The sequence below is a fragment of the Syzygium oleosum genome, unplaced genomic scaffold (genome assembly GCF_021117445.2).
Source record: "Syzygium oleosum isolate NSW1041296 unplaced genomic scaffold, Sole_v2.1 Sole_v2.08, whole genome shotgun sequence".
In the NCBI taxonomy this organism is placed as follows: domain Eukaryota; kingdom Viridiplantae; phylum Streptophyta; class Magnoliopsida; order Myrtales; family Myrtaceae; genus Syzygium; species Syzygium oleosum.
Window position 1 is genome coordinate 3,238,339 of NW_026607492.1, and position 17,186 is coordinate 3,255,524.

The 17,186-nt window shown below is 40.0% G+C and overlaps 2 protein-coding genes across 3 annotated transcripts; one reads left to right on the forward strand and one right to left on the reverse strand.

Annotated features, from left to right (window-relative positions):
• Nucleotides 1–2,663: 2,663 nt before the first annotated feature.
• LOC115687364 (40S ribosomal protein S9-2-like) lies at nucleotides 2,664–4,663 on the reverse strand. The gene is made up of 3 exons (XM_030612896.2): nucleotides 4,578–4,663; nucleotides 3,725–4,106; nucleotides 2,664–3,049 (listed from the first exon to the last, which is right to left on the reverse strand). Exons 1-3 carry the CDS (start codon nucleotides 4,603–4,605, stop codon nucleotides 2,866–2,868), a joined length of 594 nt encoding a protein of 197 aa, XP_030468756.1. The 5' UTR covers nucleotides 4,606–4,663; the 3' UTR covers nucleotides 2,664–2,865.
• Nucleotides 4,664–6,590: 1,927 nt separating this feature from the next.
• LOC115688261 (protease Do-like 8, chloroplastic) lies at nucleotides 6,591–11,569 on the forward strand. Of its 2 annotated transcripts, XM_030614027.2 has the most exons (13): nucleotides 6,591–6,982; nucleotides 7,206–7,330; nucleotides 8,065–8,147; nucleotides 8,245–8,343; nucleotides 8,444–8,510; nucleotides 8,905–8,980; nucleotides 9,102–9,168; nucleotides 9,798–10,015; nucleotides 10,224–10,291; nucleotides 10,444–10,523; nucleotides 10,756–10,842; nucleotides 10,948–11,055; nucleotides 11,242–11,569. In XM_030614027.2, the coding sequence occupies exons 1-13, from the start codon at nucleotides 6,606–6,608 to the stop codon at nucleotides 11,365–11,367; spliced, it is 1,581 nt and encodes a 526-aa protein (XP_030469887.2). In that variant the 5' UTR covers nucleotides 6,591–6,605; the 3' UTR covers nucleotides 11,368–11,569. The 2 variants fall into 2 exon arrangements, with proteins under 2 accessions (XP_030469887.2, XP_056170118.1); XM_056314143.1 differs by lacking the exon at nucleotides 11,242–11,569 and having other exon boundaries at nucleotides 10,444–10,518.
• The last annotated feature ends 5,617 nt before the right edge of the window (nucleotides 11,570–17,186 follow it).

Consider the following 17,186-nt stretch of genomic DNA (forward strand, 5'->3'; position numbering starts at 1 on the left):
GTCGGAGCTGGCCATTTGGCTTTGGCTTGGCTTGGGAATGGGAATGGGATTGGGATTGGGATTGGGACTGGATTTTGGGGGGGTTTCGTTTCACGTGTTCCATTTCGGGGGCCACGCGGCCACGGGATCCGCGTGTAAAAAAACGTGGGGCCGTTCGGGGAGCGCCTTGGGGGGGGGGAGGGGGAGGGGAGAAGAACAAGTGCCGTGCGTTCTGGCGGTCAAGGGAATCGTGTGGCCATGGCAAAAGCTAGACCCGTCGAGATGGATTATAATGGGTAGAATTGTTATATGAATTTGTTACGTTCAGCAAAATTGTTTTTAATACAATTTGCTCAAATCAAATTCATCTTTATCTCGCGTTCGTTTGTTCGGTACACTCACATCAGTTTGAATATAAGTTATCCTAATATTTGATCGGGCCGGATCGGGTCGGATACGTAATGAGTTGGGTATGAATAACCGAATTTTCGCTACATATAAATGGGTCAGTTTATTTGAATCGAATTATTTTCAACCTAACTTGATCAATCCGCTTGGCGGATCTAGTGAAAGCGAAGGCGGTGTGCTGTCGATCCGAGTGGCAAGACCCGAAGCCTTTCTTTTTCGTTGGTTTTAACGTTTTGCTAGTGAGGAATGACGAGATGGGGGTGTGTGTAGAAGAGTCGTCGCAGGTGGTGGGGAGTTCGTTTGAATTTTGCGAGATCGGGGCCCCGCTCGTGAACCAGGTGGAGCGTGAGCCCGAGGGGGAGCCTTTTTGTTTACGGCTTTGGGGACTGACGACCGGTCGCCTGATAACGGGGATCTCGTGAGGATGTTTGACGTTGCTGGCACGAGCAACTCGCTCTCCATCTGGACAGACCATCTCACTGCAATTTTTGTCGTGACCGCTTCTTCACCGATACACGTCCCGCGCTTCTTCAAACACTTGGATCGACTCTTCACGTCATGATAGTCCCCTCCCGTTTTGCGAGAACCCATGTAGTTAGAGATGATCGATTCCGAAGTGGGTAAATTCCAAATCAAAAGGGCAGAAATTTATTTTGTACGAGTGGTTTCCCGATCTCTAGATCTGGAAGTCCAATTCCAAGAAGCGTGAATCACTCTAAATAAAATGACTACTATTTGAGAAAAGCATGTTTTTGAACAATCCGTGGCATATTGGTCAAAAGTATTGATGGATTTCTTGGGCTAGGACCGGCTCTCGTGTGGAACCGACAACGTTCAGAGTGTGAAAACAAGAATGAAATCGATCGAGGTAGATTTCCCAATTTTTTACCCACCCGTTTGGTCACCCCGTCATGCAATTACTAAGTTCTCACGTAAACTATGAGCAAGGAAGGCAGCTATACATAATTAGGAATCCCATGGCCATACTTAAGACCCATTGATGTAATAAACATACGGTATCCGACCAGAAAGTTTACCTTAAATTTGGGCTCTATTTTATTTCATGGAAAATAAATAATTTAGAAAAAAATTTCATAAAAATAATCATTTGTATCGCTTGATATAATTAGCCAGCAAAAAATATTTTTATTATCGACGACAATTTATATCTGAATATTTTCGTGTACGATGAAAATATTTCTCATTCATTCATTTTCGAAAGCAATACAAACAATCATATATAAGAAAATATTTTTTAAATTATTCATTTTTTACGAAACAAACGAAAACTTATAAATCATTATCAAGCGGAGCATCCTATTACAAGCCTTCTTGGTTTTTCCTTGCAAAATGCACCAGGTGTTTGGCACCTGCGTATGATGCCACGCAAACCAAACCAAAAGGGCATCACGCGACAGGAGACAAACGTGGGGCTCGGCCTCGCCCCAAATGAAAAACCGTCGGTGCTAAAGTCTCAGATTTTCAAACTCAAGGCATGTGACATTGCTCAGGCGTTTTGCAAGCAAAAGAACTGAAGATCACGAGCTGTGTACACCGGCTCGATAGGACTCGTTCCATCTCCGTGAATCCATCTACATTTCACACCTCTTGTCGGCGACGACGCAAACTTCTCTCCTGTGAGTCGGGCGCGCGCTTTCAAACTCCAATACAATCGAATAGTAAAAAGCACAGCAGCTAGTTGAAGCTGAGCAGACTTCCAGAGTCAAAAAAAGGAAGAGCTTCCACCGAATATTTGGCGCCAGATGGATATGAATCATATGTTTGCAAACAATCATATTGGAACAAGGCAGGCATTACTAGAATATCCTGAGTCAGTGTAGTGCTAACAAAAGTAAAACAAAATGCCCTTTATCTTCCCTCGCCACTACTTCTAAAGCAATCATGTCAAGGAATACAATATTGGGTCAATCAGTCGAAGCATTACCATTCATCACCACTCTTTTAAAACAGGTTGGTGTCGATGACACTGCACGAAGACTAGAACACCTGAACGGTTCGGCGATCCCGCATCCGCACACCACATATAGTTTTGCGTTACTGAAGTGTTAGGCAGGTTTGTCTGCCTAACGAATACACAAGCAGGCAACATGACTAATAAAGTAGAGCCTAAATCCACTGGATTAAAACCAACTGCCAACCATATCTTCCCCACCAAATGTTGGAGCAGCAAAAACCATATATGCGTAGCAATAAACACTTTCACAAACAGGTTGAAGGCCCAAAGAAAAAGAACTTTAATTCTTTGCCAAATCAGAGGATGAACCATTGTGAATATTACCAAAGAGACCCTAATCCGAATTTCATCGAGAAACAAAACTGCAGAACATGTAGGAAGATCTACCAGAACAAAGTATAAAAAACCACTGCCTCATGGCAAGAGCCAGATTCCTGATGAACGCAAAGAGGTGGGGTAAGAAAAGAGCTCATAGTTGCAGTTTACAGGAACTAGCCTAAGGTTCAATCTTCATCCTCTTCGTCTCCATCTCCACCGGATGCCTTCTTCGCAGCTGCCTTCGTGTTCTTTCTCTTCACTCTTCCTGGGCGTCCACCTCCGAACGGGCTCGTTAGAGAGAAATCGATATGCTTCTGAGAATCGACCCTCACCATGAAAGATGGAATGTTGACCACCTGCCTCCCGACCCTTCCAAATGAAACAAGTAAATATTAATTAAGACCCTCTAAGTTCCTAACAACTAACATAAACCACACAAGCCATTAATATAAGCCAGCTCCATAATGCAAGCAGCATGCCAAGTCTGATCCATTATAAACTACTGGTATACCTTATTACAAGTTGTATCTCCAGCATGCATTAAGAAATCCACATCAGTATCAATTCAAATAGGTTATTCCAACAGTAGAGGTGAGTGAAAACTTGTGGCATTCTGGAATACATCGTGCTGATGAAACATGATAAGAATTGAGAGAAAGAAAAGACACTTTGAAGTCAATTCAGGATTACATTAGAGTAAGCATTCTTCTGAACATCTTAAAGGCTTTCTGTTGTGTTTTGACAATCACAGAAGCAACTAGCATAAAGCCCACAGTCGATTGTAACAACATGCACCTTGCTCAGAATAAATGTACCATGTGATTCACAGGAAAATCAAATGTCCCAGATACAGATAGAACACCTCATCGAATAGCCATTGCTCAGCTATCAAAATGGGAATTTTCACATGGCAACAGGCTCAAAGCATATGTTAATGTACTCATAGTCCAACTGACAATTACAAAATGCCAAAACAAGTGAAAAAGGAAAGCAAGGAAAAAATGAGCTATCTATAGACTGAAATGAACAAGAGGTAACAAATACCTTATATGCCTCTGTCTTATAAGCACGCGAGCATGATGAATCGACTTTGCCATTCCCGACTTGAACACAAGCGTCTGAAGCCGGCGCTCAAGGAAGTTCTCCACGGTCAGAGCCAGGACATAATCGAGCTTGTTCTGGTTCTCCTCCAGGAGCCCGTACCGGTTCATCCTGCGCAAAAGCGCCTCGCCCTCGAAAATCCTGCGCGGATTTTTCTCATCGAGAGTGAGAAGCATCCTCGCATTGTTACGGATACGGCTCAATGCGTACTGCACCCTCCACAACTCCCTCTTACATCGGAGACCATACTCTCCCACAAGCTTCAGCTCTGCATCGAGACGCTCCTTCTCGTAGGGGCGTCGCGGCTTCTTGAAGGTCTTCCCATCTAAAACAGACACAAGCCAGAGGAAATAAAAATTCGAGCACAGTAAATCCATGGAGGAAACAAACAGTTCCAAAATGATAATTACCCAAGATCAGGACACACAAGACAGACAAAACTCGCAAGAGACAATGCAATATAAAGCTTCCCATTGCAAGATCATGGCCATAAACCCAGGTGATAATAAGAAGAAGGCCACATGGAATCACCTTCTCTACGTTACACAGGTCAAGAAATGCCACGTTCCGAAGTCAAAAGCTAATTGCAAGCAGGGGCTGTTCATAGATACCAAGCAAATACCACCATTGCACTAGGACGGCATCTAAAATGCACGATCGTTAATGGGCGAGAAAAGCGTGCCGAAGCCGCTGGATCGACTCGCGAGACACGAGAACGCCGGAAATTTGCAGCAACGATACGGTCGAGAACGGAGGTAAACGAAAGGGAAAGGGGGGCGGAGCGAAGAGAACTTACAGTTCCGGTAGAAGCTGACGTGAACCATGGCTCTGCGTCGGCTGCCTCTCGGTTGCTAAGCCCACGGAGAGAGAGAGACGACAAGGGTGAAGGCTGTCGTCGTTTTCATTTATAGTAGAGGATGCCGAAACCCTAAAAACCTTAGTGGGCCGGCGACTCTTTCATGGGCTTTTTGCATGCTCGGTCTCGTTGTTGCTATCGGTTCAGGCCCATGGCTTAGTGTCCTAGTTTCTTTTTTTTTTTTGGGCAAATATTATAAAAAAAAATCTCAAACTGTGTTCATTGTGACATAAAACCCATAAAAAAAAATTGTGTCACCAAAAATCCAAAACTTTCCAACCGTGACACAAATACCCAAAACCTTTCTTTTGTGTCGCAAAAAAAAAACTCAAATTTATACATGTGTGACGTATATACACTATATTTCAGTTCTATCTAAGGTATATTTATCATGCTCGTATAAGTTCGGGGTTATTTTATGACACAAAAATTTTTTTGGAGTATTTGTGTCATAATGGGCAAGTTTGAAGTTTTCATTGACACAAAAAAAAAGCTTAGGATATTTGTGTCACATTTAGCATAGTTTGAAATTTTTTGTGGTATTATCCATTTAATTTTTGTTCATACTATCCAGATTCATATAGTTTTTTATTAGTACAAGTTACTAGTATAAATAGGAAAATGACATTAATAATCCCTAAAATTTGGCTCGTTACACAATGTCATATTTGGATTTTTAATTCATTCAATGTGATCATTGAATTATTTCTAAACTTTCAATTTGTTCGATATAATCCCTCAACTTGTCAAACCAGTCATTCAATATTATTCACATGTTTACATAATTACACTATTGCCCATATTTTAAAATACCATTTCATTCCAATCCATTTCTTAAATGAACAAAAAAAAAAAGAGCAATCTTTTTGTTATTTTTTTGGTCTTTATAGATATTGTGATAGTTTCACTTAATTTATTCAAGCTTATGATTTCTGTAATAGTGAAAGTAGAAATTCATTTAGAATTATTTCAGATTGATATATATTTTATTTTCCAATAAAAGGTGCTTTCATAAGAATGTCATGGAACGATATTAATTTATCTATCAATTCTTGTACTTATATTAATTTTAATTATGTTCCTTATATTTTAGATAGATCAATTTTTCAAGCCTTTGTGTTTCGTGTTTTTGTAATCAAATTCAGTTAAATTTGTGAATAAGGAAATTAAAATAGGAGGAATATCAATAGGATACAACTCTAAACAAGATTCTACTGTCGTCATTATACATATCATAAGCTAAAATATACTTAAATGGATCTATCATAAGATTTATAAAGACCAAGAAGGTAAAATAGTAATAAAAATATGGCAAATTTTTGTTGATTCAAGAAATGGAGTGAAATGAAAAAAAAAATTAAAATCTAGGCAATAATTTAATTAAAATCTTGTGAAGAGTCTTAAAAGGTTTATTTTAGGAGTGATCAATTTTAGGGTGAGTCAGTTTTCACCTTGAAATCGTGAACCAGTTTGTGAGATCGGAAATCGGCCCACCTTGTCCTGCGACCGGTCCAATCTAATTCTCAAGTGGGTTCAGGAACCTGCAGTGAATCTTCTTTTACCTATTCCCTGCAAGACTGTAAGTATTGTTGAATAGTCTAAACTCTCATTTTTTTTTAATATTTCGGATCTTTAATCAATGAAAATCTCAACGAAAAGACGCCAAAGGTGTGATAAAATATGATCAAGTATCATTAACTTGCTAATAAATAAAAAAAATATTGGTCCGGTCCGGATGGTTTGGTTCCGCACCTAAAATAGGGAACCGAACTGACAATCACCGGTTTAAAATTTATGAAATCGAGAATTGCTCGGAACCGGCCGGTTTGGTCCGGTTTCCGGTTCAGTGCGATTCCGGTGCTCACTCCTAATTTACTTGACTTTTTCAGATGAAAATTTAAGGGAATTGATTTTGCAAGTAGTTTCGCCAAAACGCGAAAGAAAGATTTCATGCAAGTGAAACGGCGGATGTCCACTGGACACTCCGAGTCAAAAGCCCAGTCCACCGGAAGAAGCTACGGCCTTGTTGTCATCGTATCCAAGCCACTCGCGCTGCAAAAATCTCCATCGTCCTCCTCCAGACACCCAAGCGAAAGCAGAGGACCTTCCTTGGTCTCTTCGAACGAAGAGGCAAAAGAGGAGGAAATGCAGAACGTCGTGATCGTATCAGCAGCTTCGAATTCATGGCCGCCGCCGCTCTTGCCGCCCGCCGCGGTCAAGCCCTTCTTGGGTCGCCGCCAGCTCTTCTTCGACGGCATCTCCTCCGCCTGTTCTCCGTCTCCTCGTACCCGGAGCGACGAACCCGCCAACGACGGCGCGCCGCCTCGCCCTTCAGCTCCTCAGAGGTAAAGACTCCCTCTCTCTCTCTTTCAACTTCTTCAAGGCGGGGGGAAAAAAAGGAAATGCATTTGGTCGAGTGGAGGCTATGTGGGTCGCCGTACCAATCCATACTGAATGGATGAACGAGCAAATTAGCCTTGGGGGATCAATTTGAAGCCACCCATTCCTCGTGCAGTTCTCTGTGGAAAAAAAGATTTAACCTTTTTTGTTGTTTTGAATGCTCGGCAGAACGGTAGATCCTACTGAGGAGTTGGGTGAGCTGGTGCGGAAGAATTTGCCCTTCACTACGCGGCGAATGCTGTTTGCGAGTTTGTTCATGTACTCGTGGTATCATCCTTCAAGGTATTTATCAGGTTGGAGCTGCTCTGCTTTTTTTTCCCGTTCTCAATCGACTCTTGGAGTGCATCCCTTTTGTGGCCATATTGTCATTGATATTTCGTTCGAATTTAACTTTAAGTTTCAAGAAAATGATTACCTGCAATGGGGCTCCAGAAGAGTGCTAGTTTATTCACTGTCCAGAGCTTGTGGCACTGTTGAAGTTCTCTCTTGGCCATTATGCCAATTCAATTGTACCACACAAGGCATCGGTTGAAAAAATGCTCGTCTGACACGAATATGTATCGAGGTTGCTTAAAGGAGTGAAAACGAAGTTGGTTTGAAAAAGGAAACTAGGTCTTGGCTTAGAGAATACCTAACTGTTACCCCTGTCGAGACATGCTTTGAAGTTGCATATGTGCTGATATTTCGAAGAACTGGGAGTAAAAGCAGCAAGGTAGCGTGATAATTCTGCCCTTACTTTTGTGTATGAGAGAGAGAGAGAGAGAGAGAGAGAGAGAGAGAGAGAGAGAGAGAGAGTTGCTGAAGTTTAGTTACTGTAATAAAAGTTTGGCCAGTTACCTATAGAAGAAAAAAAGTTTGGCCAGCGACCATCCTGCTAGTTCTATCTATAAACTTTGCCTCAAATTGATTTGATCGATCAATAGTGGCACTATTGGATAAAGAAAGGCCATCCTTTTATTAATTGCATGCCGAAATCTCTTGATTATGCTTCTGAGTTTTGACCATAAAATATGCAATGCATGTGTAGCGTATGCTTTAGGGGATCCATCAGTGACACTTGAAGAAGTAACCCCTCCTGTTTTTCCTTCCGGGTCACTCTTCCCAGCTGAGGTGACACCCTTTCCCCCTACTTATAGCTGTTATTCATGACAGTCGCTATTTTCTTGTGATGTTTGTGGGAGGTGATTGATAGTCGTCAAATTGACAGGAAAGAATTGCCAATCTTTTTGAGAAAAACACCTTTTCCGTCGTCAACATTTTTGATGTAACATTGCGCCCGCAGCTTAACATAACTGGTGCTGTTGAGGTATTACAGCTGGTTTCTTGTGATTTGCGTTTGTCTTCTATTATTTACCTTCCTATGTTCTGCTTTATTTATAGGTTTCTGTTGGCTTATTAATTGCCAGATTCCTGAAGGAAATGGTTCAGGAGTTGTCTGGGATGAACAAGGACATATTGTTACTAACTATCATGGTAAGGGCTTAAGGTCACTTGCTTGATGCCATCCAGCAGATCATGCTGGACATTTCATTGTTATGAAGCTGTTGTTTTACCTAAGTTGAGTGACCACATTTATCACCCATATTCAATGACCATGCATTCGACTGCAAAATCATGACTGCAACCTATCTATCAGAGTGGGTCAAAAAAAAAAAAACCTATCTATTAGAGTGCTTCCTGTTCAGAAAATCTCTTTAATGTCTTTGCTTATTAACCCCAGTATGTCATAAGCACCACTGAAGTTAATTGGAAGGAAGCCGTTTGACATGACTTGCTCTCTCTCTCTCTCTCTCACTGCAGAACCATCTGATTCTATCAGTTTAGGCTCTTTAGGCATTATATTGACATGTCCTTCAAATGTTGCCAGTTATTGGCAGTGCACTTTCAAGAAATGCAAAACTTGGCCAAGTTGTAGCACGTGTTAATATTCTAGCATCAGACGGGTGAGCTTTTGGTCCTTCTTGCTTAAACTAGCAAGTGAAATCATTTCCAACATTTGAATCCATCTCCAGACAGGGACATCTCTTTAATATAATTATATTTTCTCAACTGATCCTTTGAAAGGGTCCAGAAGAACTTTGAGGGCCAGCTGATTGGTGCCGATCGTGCTAAAGATCTTGCTGTCTTGAAGGTAAGTTGATGAATTGATGACGAGATTAAAGGGTTGATGTTCACTTATCGTTTGTTGAATAGGCATGTCTAATAGAATACAGAGTCTGGCATTCTTGGATTGAATAGTGAACCAACAAAACTGACGTGGTTTCTAGCCTTGTTGAATGTTGCATTGATAGGGCATCAGAACAATTCACCATGTAACTATGCTATTCGAGGAGACAACAAAATATATTTGATTATTGTTCTTCCAATCTATATAGAGATGCAGATGAGTTAATAAAGGTCATGAGATCAAGTAATGTTTCTGTAGTATGTCTTCCAGCCTAGCTTCACTGACTTCTTACTGCTTTTATGTTTTACGAGGGTGACGAAGCACAAACACAGAAACTGACCATATCATTGGAATAGGTCCGAACAAAATTGTTTTTGTTCTTGCAGTATAGTTTCATTTCCTCTAAGCAGATATCACCAATTCTATCTCACAGACAACCACATATACAAGTACAATGAAAATGCCAAGTTGAGTTTCCATTTTATTCGCTAAAGCAAGCTGGTCTTTCGCATATGTTTACTTTGTTGGGTTAAATTTTCATATCTTGTTAAACTGAGATACGAGTCATCCAGTTATTACATGTTTCCTCATAGGTAGAAGCCTCTAAAGATCTATTGAAGCCAGTCAATGTTGGGCAATCAAATTCTTTGAAAGTGGGGCAGCAATGTTTAGCAATAGGAAATCCGTTTGGGTTTGATCACACACTTACAGTTGGTGTTATAAGTGGACTTAACAGAGACATATTTAGTCAAACTGGAGTAACAATTGGTGGGGGAATTCAGACAGATGCTGCCATTAATCCCGGGAACAGGTGAGTTTGGTCTCTAGGCCCTTACTCATAGCAGTTTCGTTGTCCAAGGGTTACAAGCTTGTTTCTAATGTTAAGTTCCCCTCTTCCTTTAGAACTGTAAAAGCTAATGAAAGCAATTCTCTATTCTTGTGTTAAAATGCGATAGATAAATATAGATCATAGTTTGTCTTCTCTCTTTTCCTTATTCTGGTATTTCTTTTTTTCACAGTGGAGGTCCTCTTCTGGATGCCAAAGGAAATTTAATAGGGATTAATACCGCTATATTTACTCAGACAGGTAATTATTCTTCAGTCAGACTATTAGCATGTTGAAAGGTTTCCTCATTTTTCATTGGCTTGCCCATTGCTACGCATTGATGCCTTGACAGTCTTAATCATGTATCCATACCGACGGTCATGTTGATCTTAAGTCTCCTTTTGGTATTACAGGGACATCGGCAGGTGTTGGTTTTGCCATTCCGTCATCTACTGTCCTCAAGATTGTGCCGCAGTTGATTAAATTTGGTAAAGTAAGGTTTATTGATTATAAAGCAAGCAAGTTTTGATACTTTTGGGCTATGAAATTCCATTATTATCAACATCTTGCTATTGCTTTTTTTATTTTAATCTAAACTAACAGCCTTAGGCAATTCAAGTTGTGGCCTAAAACCAGACTTAAAAGCATGAAAAGTTCTCATCAACCTTCTCCTGGTAGTGTCAGAGCTAATAACTAGTTTGGCGCATTTGTTTCCTCAATTTCAGGCTGTCCGAGCTGGACTAAACGTAGATATTGCTCCCGAACTAGTTGCTAATCAACTGAATGTTCGTAGTGGAGCTCTCATACTGCAGGTTATATTCTGGGATACTGTCTGGAAAGTTCCAGATTCATATCATCTCTAATTTCATGATGTTTTCCCGGTAATTCATTTGGTTATGTTACTTGATGATCTGTAGGTTCCTGGAAATAGCGTCGCTGCGAAAGCTGGGTTACTACCCACGACTAGGGGCTTTGCTGGTAATATAGTTCTTGGCGACATCATTGTAGCAGTTGACAGCAAACCTGTGAGCCTCTTCTCCTCTCTATGTAGATTCATGAGCATTAATTGTCCGGGAGTTCTCACTATCTTTACGTGGCCAAATTAAGATGTCCTACAACCTCTTTTATTGGTCTTCATCAGAGAAATCCTCCTGAATCGTGATTATATTTAACTTAATGATTTGGTAATAAGAGGAGAACTTCTTGCTCAGGTTAAAAGCAAAGCAGAGTTGGAGAAAGTGTTGGATGACTACAATGTAGGGGATAAAGTAACACTAAAGATTCAGAGAGCTAGCGAGTATCTGGAGCTGCCTATACCTTTGGAGGAAAAGAGTTAGTGACAAAATTAGCCTTCATTACGTTTGTCGTAGATTTATTAGTTTTATAATTTTTTGTACTGACGGAGTAGAGGTTTTATCCCGGCATGTGATGGGAACCATGCGCTGATAAATGCATATCTGGAAGGAAAGGTCATCGCGAGAGAATTTCTCTTGTGCCCATGTTGTAGTTTATATGCAAAGGAAGTTGATTGCATGGGTATAGTCTAGTGCTCGTTAGTTCTTTCGTTCTTTCTCTGCTGTGCCATTTGGCCTTCTTGTGGAGACCTCTACTCCATTCAATTTGGACTTCGATTTACATGATATTGGCCGATACATACTGTAGTAGATAGCATCTATTGGAGTTCCGAAGCTCGACTCATTGGTTCGATGATATAGCGTAACGCAAGACTCGAAGCGCGGACAGAAACCCGTAGTGACATTAGCAGAGGAAAACTACGGAGTGCAAATCGACTCACCTTTTTAGAACAAATCGCGAATTAGAATCAGACATTCGCGATTCGTTAAAAGTAAGAGTAATGCTTACACAATGGATCGACAGTGACATGAGAGACAAACAAGAAGGAACGAAGACGTTTCATTTGTGGACGTCATGCAAATGAAGATTAGACAAATATGGAAGACTCCTTCATGGAGAAAATCTGGGTCATCAAATTTCACGCATGTTTTCGCTTTCATATGATTTGCATCTTACCATGTCATGCATTACTATAATTGTTATCAAGAAAGCCCCACTACACTAATTAAATGCATCCCATCTTATTCCTGGGTCCGAAACCTGAATGATTAAATAACGAAACCTGAGTCCAAAGGGGCCGACGCGCCATTGTAGATCAATAGCGATGAAATCGCATGTACTCGGACCGCGAGTTGACCTATGTCTAGGCGTGGACGCGGAAGTTTACTATTGGTTAATAGGTGGCCGGCGACCTGTTTTCCTGTATGAACATGATCTTCTGGAATTGGAAACTTCATGTTAACATCACATTCAGCTCGTCCATGTCAAAGTGAAACCGTGTTCCGAGCATTTCGGCGCCTCATGTTAATGAGAACGAGATTGTAAGACTCATTACGTTCGAGACATGCGCGTGCCTCTGTATGGAACCCGATGTTTGTTCGATACAACGGTAGAGCGTCGAGAGAGAGGGAGTGTGAACGGGTGGGAACATGCGAACATACGGCTTGAGATGCTTGTGTTTGTCTGTCTCGATGCGGTTTCATTTCTCTTTAGCTGACTACTGTTTCAGTTTTGTTTGCACGTAGGAATTGTTTGAAATGAGCGTATGTTCTGGGCAATTACCACCCGAACTGCAGTCATACATGTTAGACACGCAAGAAGATAGCCAGAAGCTGTGTATATTTGCATCTGTTTTTTTTCCACTCCCCTTTTAAAAAATCAGGTCTATAGTCATACCACGAGACTAGTGCACTCTTTTTTGACGGCCCTAGCCATCACTCCTATGGAAAACCTCGTCATGGATGTAATTGGTTTAGAGGTATCGAAACATCTTTTTAACCCGGCTAAAGAATAAACATGTAGTATGGTTAGGCTTACTGGTACAAGTTCAATTCTTCTTGTAATCAAGTTCAAACGACTTCATGACTCGCGTCGCTTACACGGGTTTCGACTCGTGTCGTGAAAAAGGTGTAGCATGAACATATTATACGATCATATCGGTTTTATCCATTTAAAAGTGGAGTTACCGTTGGCGAAATATCTCAATCACCTTCCGTCTATTAGTATGGTGGTTCCAGCAAAAGGGTTGAAGGACAAGATTATCATGCGTTTAGTCCAAATTGCGTATTTGCTCTGACAGGATTTTCTTATGTTCTTCTTTTGGGGTCCCAGTTAATTACGTGTAGAAAACATAGTTTGAAGGATGTGATGTAGTGATCTCATTACGAATGCCTCCAAGAGCCCATCGATTTGGTTACATTATCATTGGTTAGATTATCATATGATGATGGCATGTCCGATGATAAGTAAATTCCACTAATGCAAAAGGACACTCGTTCCAAGTCTGCAACAGCCCAGGCCAACCAAAGAAGACTCTACATCTAATATCAAATGAGTTAATTCTTTTTGGAGGGGTGTAAAAATATTTAAATGGGTATCATGTGGACAAGAATTTTTATACACTATACAATAGAAATCTCTAGGCGTTCATAAGCATACGCGGGATCCTTTTCCTTTCACTCCTAGGGTCTCTATACTGGGACCGGGAATCATGAACTTCTCGATCAATCTGACAGATACTTGGTCGTGCAGCTCTTTTCTGTTTGTATACATCCCATTTGTCATGTAAATAAGTGTTCATATATGAGATACATGTGTGTTTGTATGTGAACGACAGGTATCCGAGGCACACGATGTTGTCCTACTTTGTGTTGCAATTCTGAAGCAGGATAAGGTCTTGCGTTGATCTAGGAAAGCTCTATTATAAACCTGTTATTATATTTCGATGTCTTGATCACATCAGGAGCTAATAGAATAATTAAATATTACAATCGCGTAGTCATCTAGCAATTTAAACTTTGAAATAATTAACAATGGTCTCACAAAATCTCACATAATATCAGGGTAGGAAGTTATGAATTTAGATCTTTCAAGGCTCTTATTTGCCTCCCCCAATTATAAATTTTCATACTTAGTTATAAGCAAAAAGATCAGACTAAGTATAAGGCGCCTTCATCTAACAGTTTAAGCTTGCATAATAGTTGGCGGTGGTCTCATAAAATCTCACAGAGGCAAAGGCAAACATTACACGAAATTGTTCTTGTCCTATGTTTTCAACTGAAAAGAACAAAACCCTAACATATGATCAAGTGAGTACATCTTTTGCTATGATGCAAGCACGCTTAATAACTCAATAATCATATCAATAGGTCTCGATTAGATGAGGGTTTTGCCCCAAGTTTTCGATAATCCACATGGGGTACGGCATGAAAAACGCATCGTCGATCTATTCATCACGGGAAAGCAATTTAGCTTAGGATTAGTGCCGCGAACTACTTCTTGTTGGTATGTGAAGTTCAACATGGAAAGGCAACTGCGATTGACTCATTAACACTATAAATTCACTCTAAGATGGATACACGGAACTCTCTTTCGTTGCCTTACAACGGTTCTTATTGCTTAATAAGATATTAATTTGTGAATCACTTACTTACTACGGAAGCAATCGTGTTTTAATAATAAGGGCAATTAAAGCCCTAACAAGTCCAAACATGCGGTTGCTTTCAAAGAGATCAACCTCAGGGGTCTCGCAGTGTGTGTGCGCGCGTGTTTTCGTTCCATGAAGTGATTGAGTAAATTGAAAGCATGATGTAGAAATCTATGAGGTGATCAATAGTTTTTACCACAATATTATTGTCGAACATTGACGTTAGGTCGACCGCGCGACTAGTATAGTGAACGAGTCGTTATTTTACCCTCAGTTTTACGTGAGGATTAACTAATTGTTCTCCTAACTTGTGATCTTGGCTTGAGGGCTTAAACTGGTTTTATTAAAAGACTAAGCATTAAATGAAGTCATCGTGCTTAGAATAGGCCCGAGCATTTGAGAAAGTACATACAGTCATGAGCCAACTTAGTTTTATGAATAGTAATTTTCTGCTCTAAGATCATTATTATAAGGTTAATACCACGAAAAGCCTCAAATCGGTACACCTGTGATAAATTTATCCCAAACTAATTTTTTGATCATAAAAAATTTCAAACTGGTACACTTGTGACAAATTTACCATTCGTTAGTTTCCGTTAAATTTTACCATCAAATTGCTGAGTTGGATGATATGTGGCAGTTGATGAATGTACTAGTTTATGGTTTTATCCCTTTACTTGTCACATGTTTACCAATTTGTGATTTTTGTTGTATTAATCCAAACAATCGGAGGGTAAATTTGTCATGAGTGTATCAATTTGAAATTTTTCGTGATATTAATGTTCATTATAATTATTTAAATATGTTAACGATGCGGTTAGCATATCTTCATGAGTCGCCAATTGTAGCAGTTTTAGTACTCCTAAGAGCAGAGATACTATTAACTTTGTTCTTGGGGCTCTAGTCGAGACAATGTACACAGAATTTCAAGCTCCACTAATTAATTAGGAGGGAAAATCGAAAAATATTTTAAAATTTTTCCAAACCCACAATCGAATTTTTCTCAACGAGTGCATGGGCATGAAGCCCTGTAAATTTGCTAAAATTCTGGGGGACATGACTCTGTGGAAGAGGTCAACCTTACACTCGGAAAGAGGACACAAAGCTTCAATTTGAAGCAATTGACTCATTTCCCAACTTGGGTTGCACGCATGGATGGTTAGTGGTCACCGCAGAGTCCGATGTGAAGCGAGAACAGACAGAAAATTTGTATTAAACAAGGTTGCCCCAACATTATTTTTTTGGGGGGGAATTTCACTGAATTTGGTGCTCCCAGTCGGCCATTTTGACTCGAGAACTATTTGTTATGGCTTATCTATCTGTTATCCCTATAGCAGACATGGTTTAGCAAACTTAGGAAGAAACACATTGACATTTTATTGTTAGACTAGATCCGGCTAATCGAGTATCGAGTTATTGCGCAACTCGTATCAAGCCTCCCGGAGAATGTCCTGTCGTATTTATTGTCAAGCGTTGAGTAATTTTCATCGCTTCATTTGTTAAATGAGTTTAAATGATATCCTTTCGAAAATGTTATTATGTTAGTTTAACTTATAAAGGGAGAGTGACGTAACGGGTTGTTCATAATGAATCTATCAGATTGTTAGGGTACTTAGATGATTTGGGGATCCCGGCTCTTACTACCGAGTTACGAATATGAGGGAGAGCAAAAATACACAAAAGAAAGACTACATGAGCCAAAGAGATCGAACCTGCTGGTAATTGATAGGGTTTGTATGGAAGAATAATCCAATAACCTAAACATCGGAACAACGCTATTTGAGCACAAGCTTTATCCATTTCATATCGACCATGTCAGCATTGTGAGATCATGTAATCACAATTGGTGGAACGATCAAATTGCAAAAAAGATAAGCTAGCACGACGGTTGTTAATCATACTCGATCAAGAAATATTTTTAGTTTCGATGTACTAATTACACAAGTCACGAGAAGATCGGTGCACTGAAATTTGCAAAGCTTTTTCTTATTTGAGTATTTGACAAGGGTTTTTAAAGCACTCATCAACAAATTCTACCGAAAAATGCAAGTTAGGGTATCATATGTTAGCAACCCCCGATTTTTCTCAATTTGGACTCGAAATTCATTAACCATACGAATTGCCCGTAAAATATCCTTTTAGGTTATAATAAGTGGCTTTGCTCATACGTATGTAATGAAGCCTTGTAGAGCTAAAAAAGAAAATATACATTAGGCTTCTTGGACTAGGTTTGTTGCCTCTAAAGCACTTACCAACTAATGTTTGTAATAATCCTTTTGATTGGCCCGCCACGTCAGCAATTTCTTGCCAAAGTTAGTCGGAAGATTACATCAATAATTTGTTAAAAGGTTTATGACTAAATTGACATAATTGAAAGGATTGGGATTAAATTGGCCGTCGTATAGTAGACTTACGATTTTTTGGACAATTTTCCCCTCTTGAGGATGGACCATCCACAAAAAAGAGAGTATGTATTCTAGGAATTGCAAGGGAATATTCATCTTCAAAAGACAAACAATGTTGTTGGCCAAACATAGACAAAACCTAATGCAAATGTCGTTGGTGTGAACATAGGCAACTCATTTTGACCAAAAAAAATAACATAGCCAATTCATTTGATTGTCGAAGCAGGCCCCGACAGAATTTTGTTTTTCA

Coding starts and splice junctions, on each gene's coding strand:
- LOC115687364 (XM_030612896.2), bottom strand. CDS start 4,605: ATGGTTCACGTCAGCTTCTACCGGAACT. Junction 4,107..4,577: donor CGTCAGCTTCTACCGGAACT/GTAAGTTCTCTT, acceptor TGTCTGTTTTAG/ATGGGAAGACCTTCAAGAAG. Junction 3,050..3,724: donor ATAAGACAGAGGCATATAAG/GTATTTGTTACC, acceptor TTCATTTGGAAG/GGTCGGGAGGCAGGTGGTCA.
- LOC115688261 (XM_030614027.2), top strand. CDS start 6,606: ATGTCCACTGGACACTCCGAGTCAAAAGCCCAGTCCACCGGAAGAAGC. Junction 7,331..8,064: donor TCCTTCAAGGTATTTATCAG/GTTGGAGCTGCT, acceptor ATGCATGTGTAG/CGTATGCTTTAGGGGATCCA. Junction 10,524..10,755: donor AGTTGATTAAATTTGGTAAA/GTAAGGTTTATT, acceptor CCTCAATTTCAG/GCTGTCCGAGCTGGACTAAA.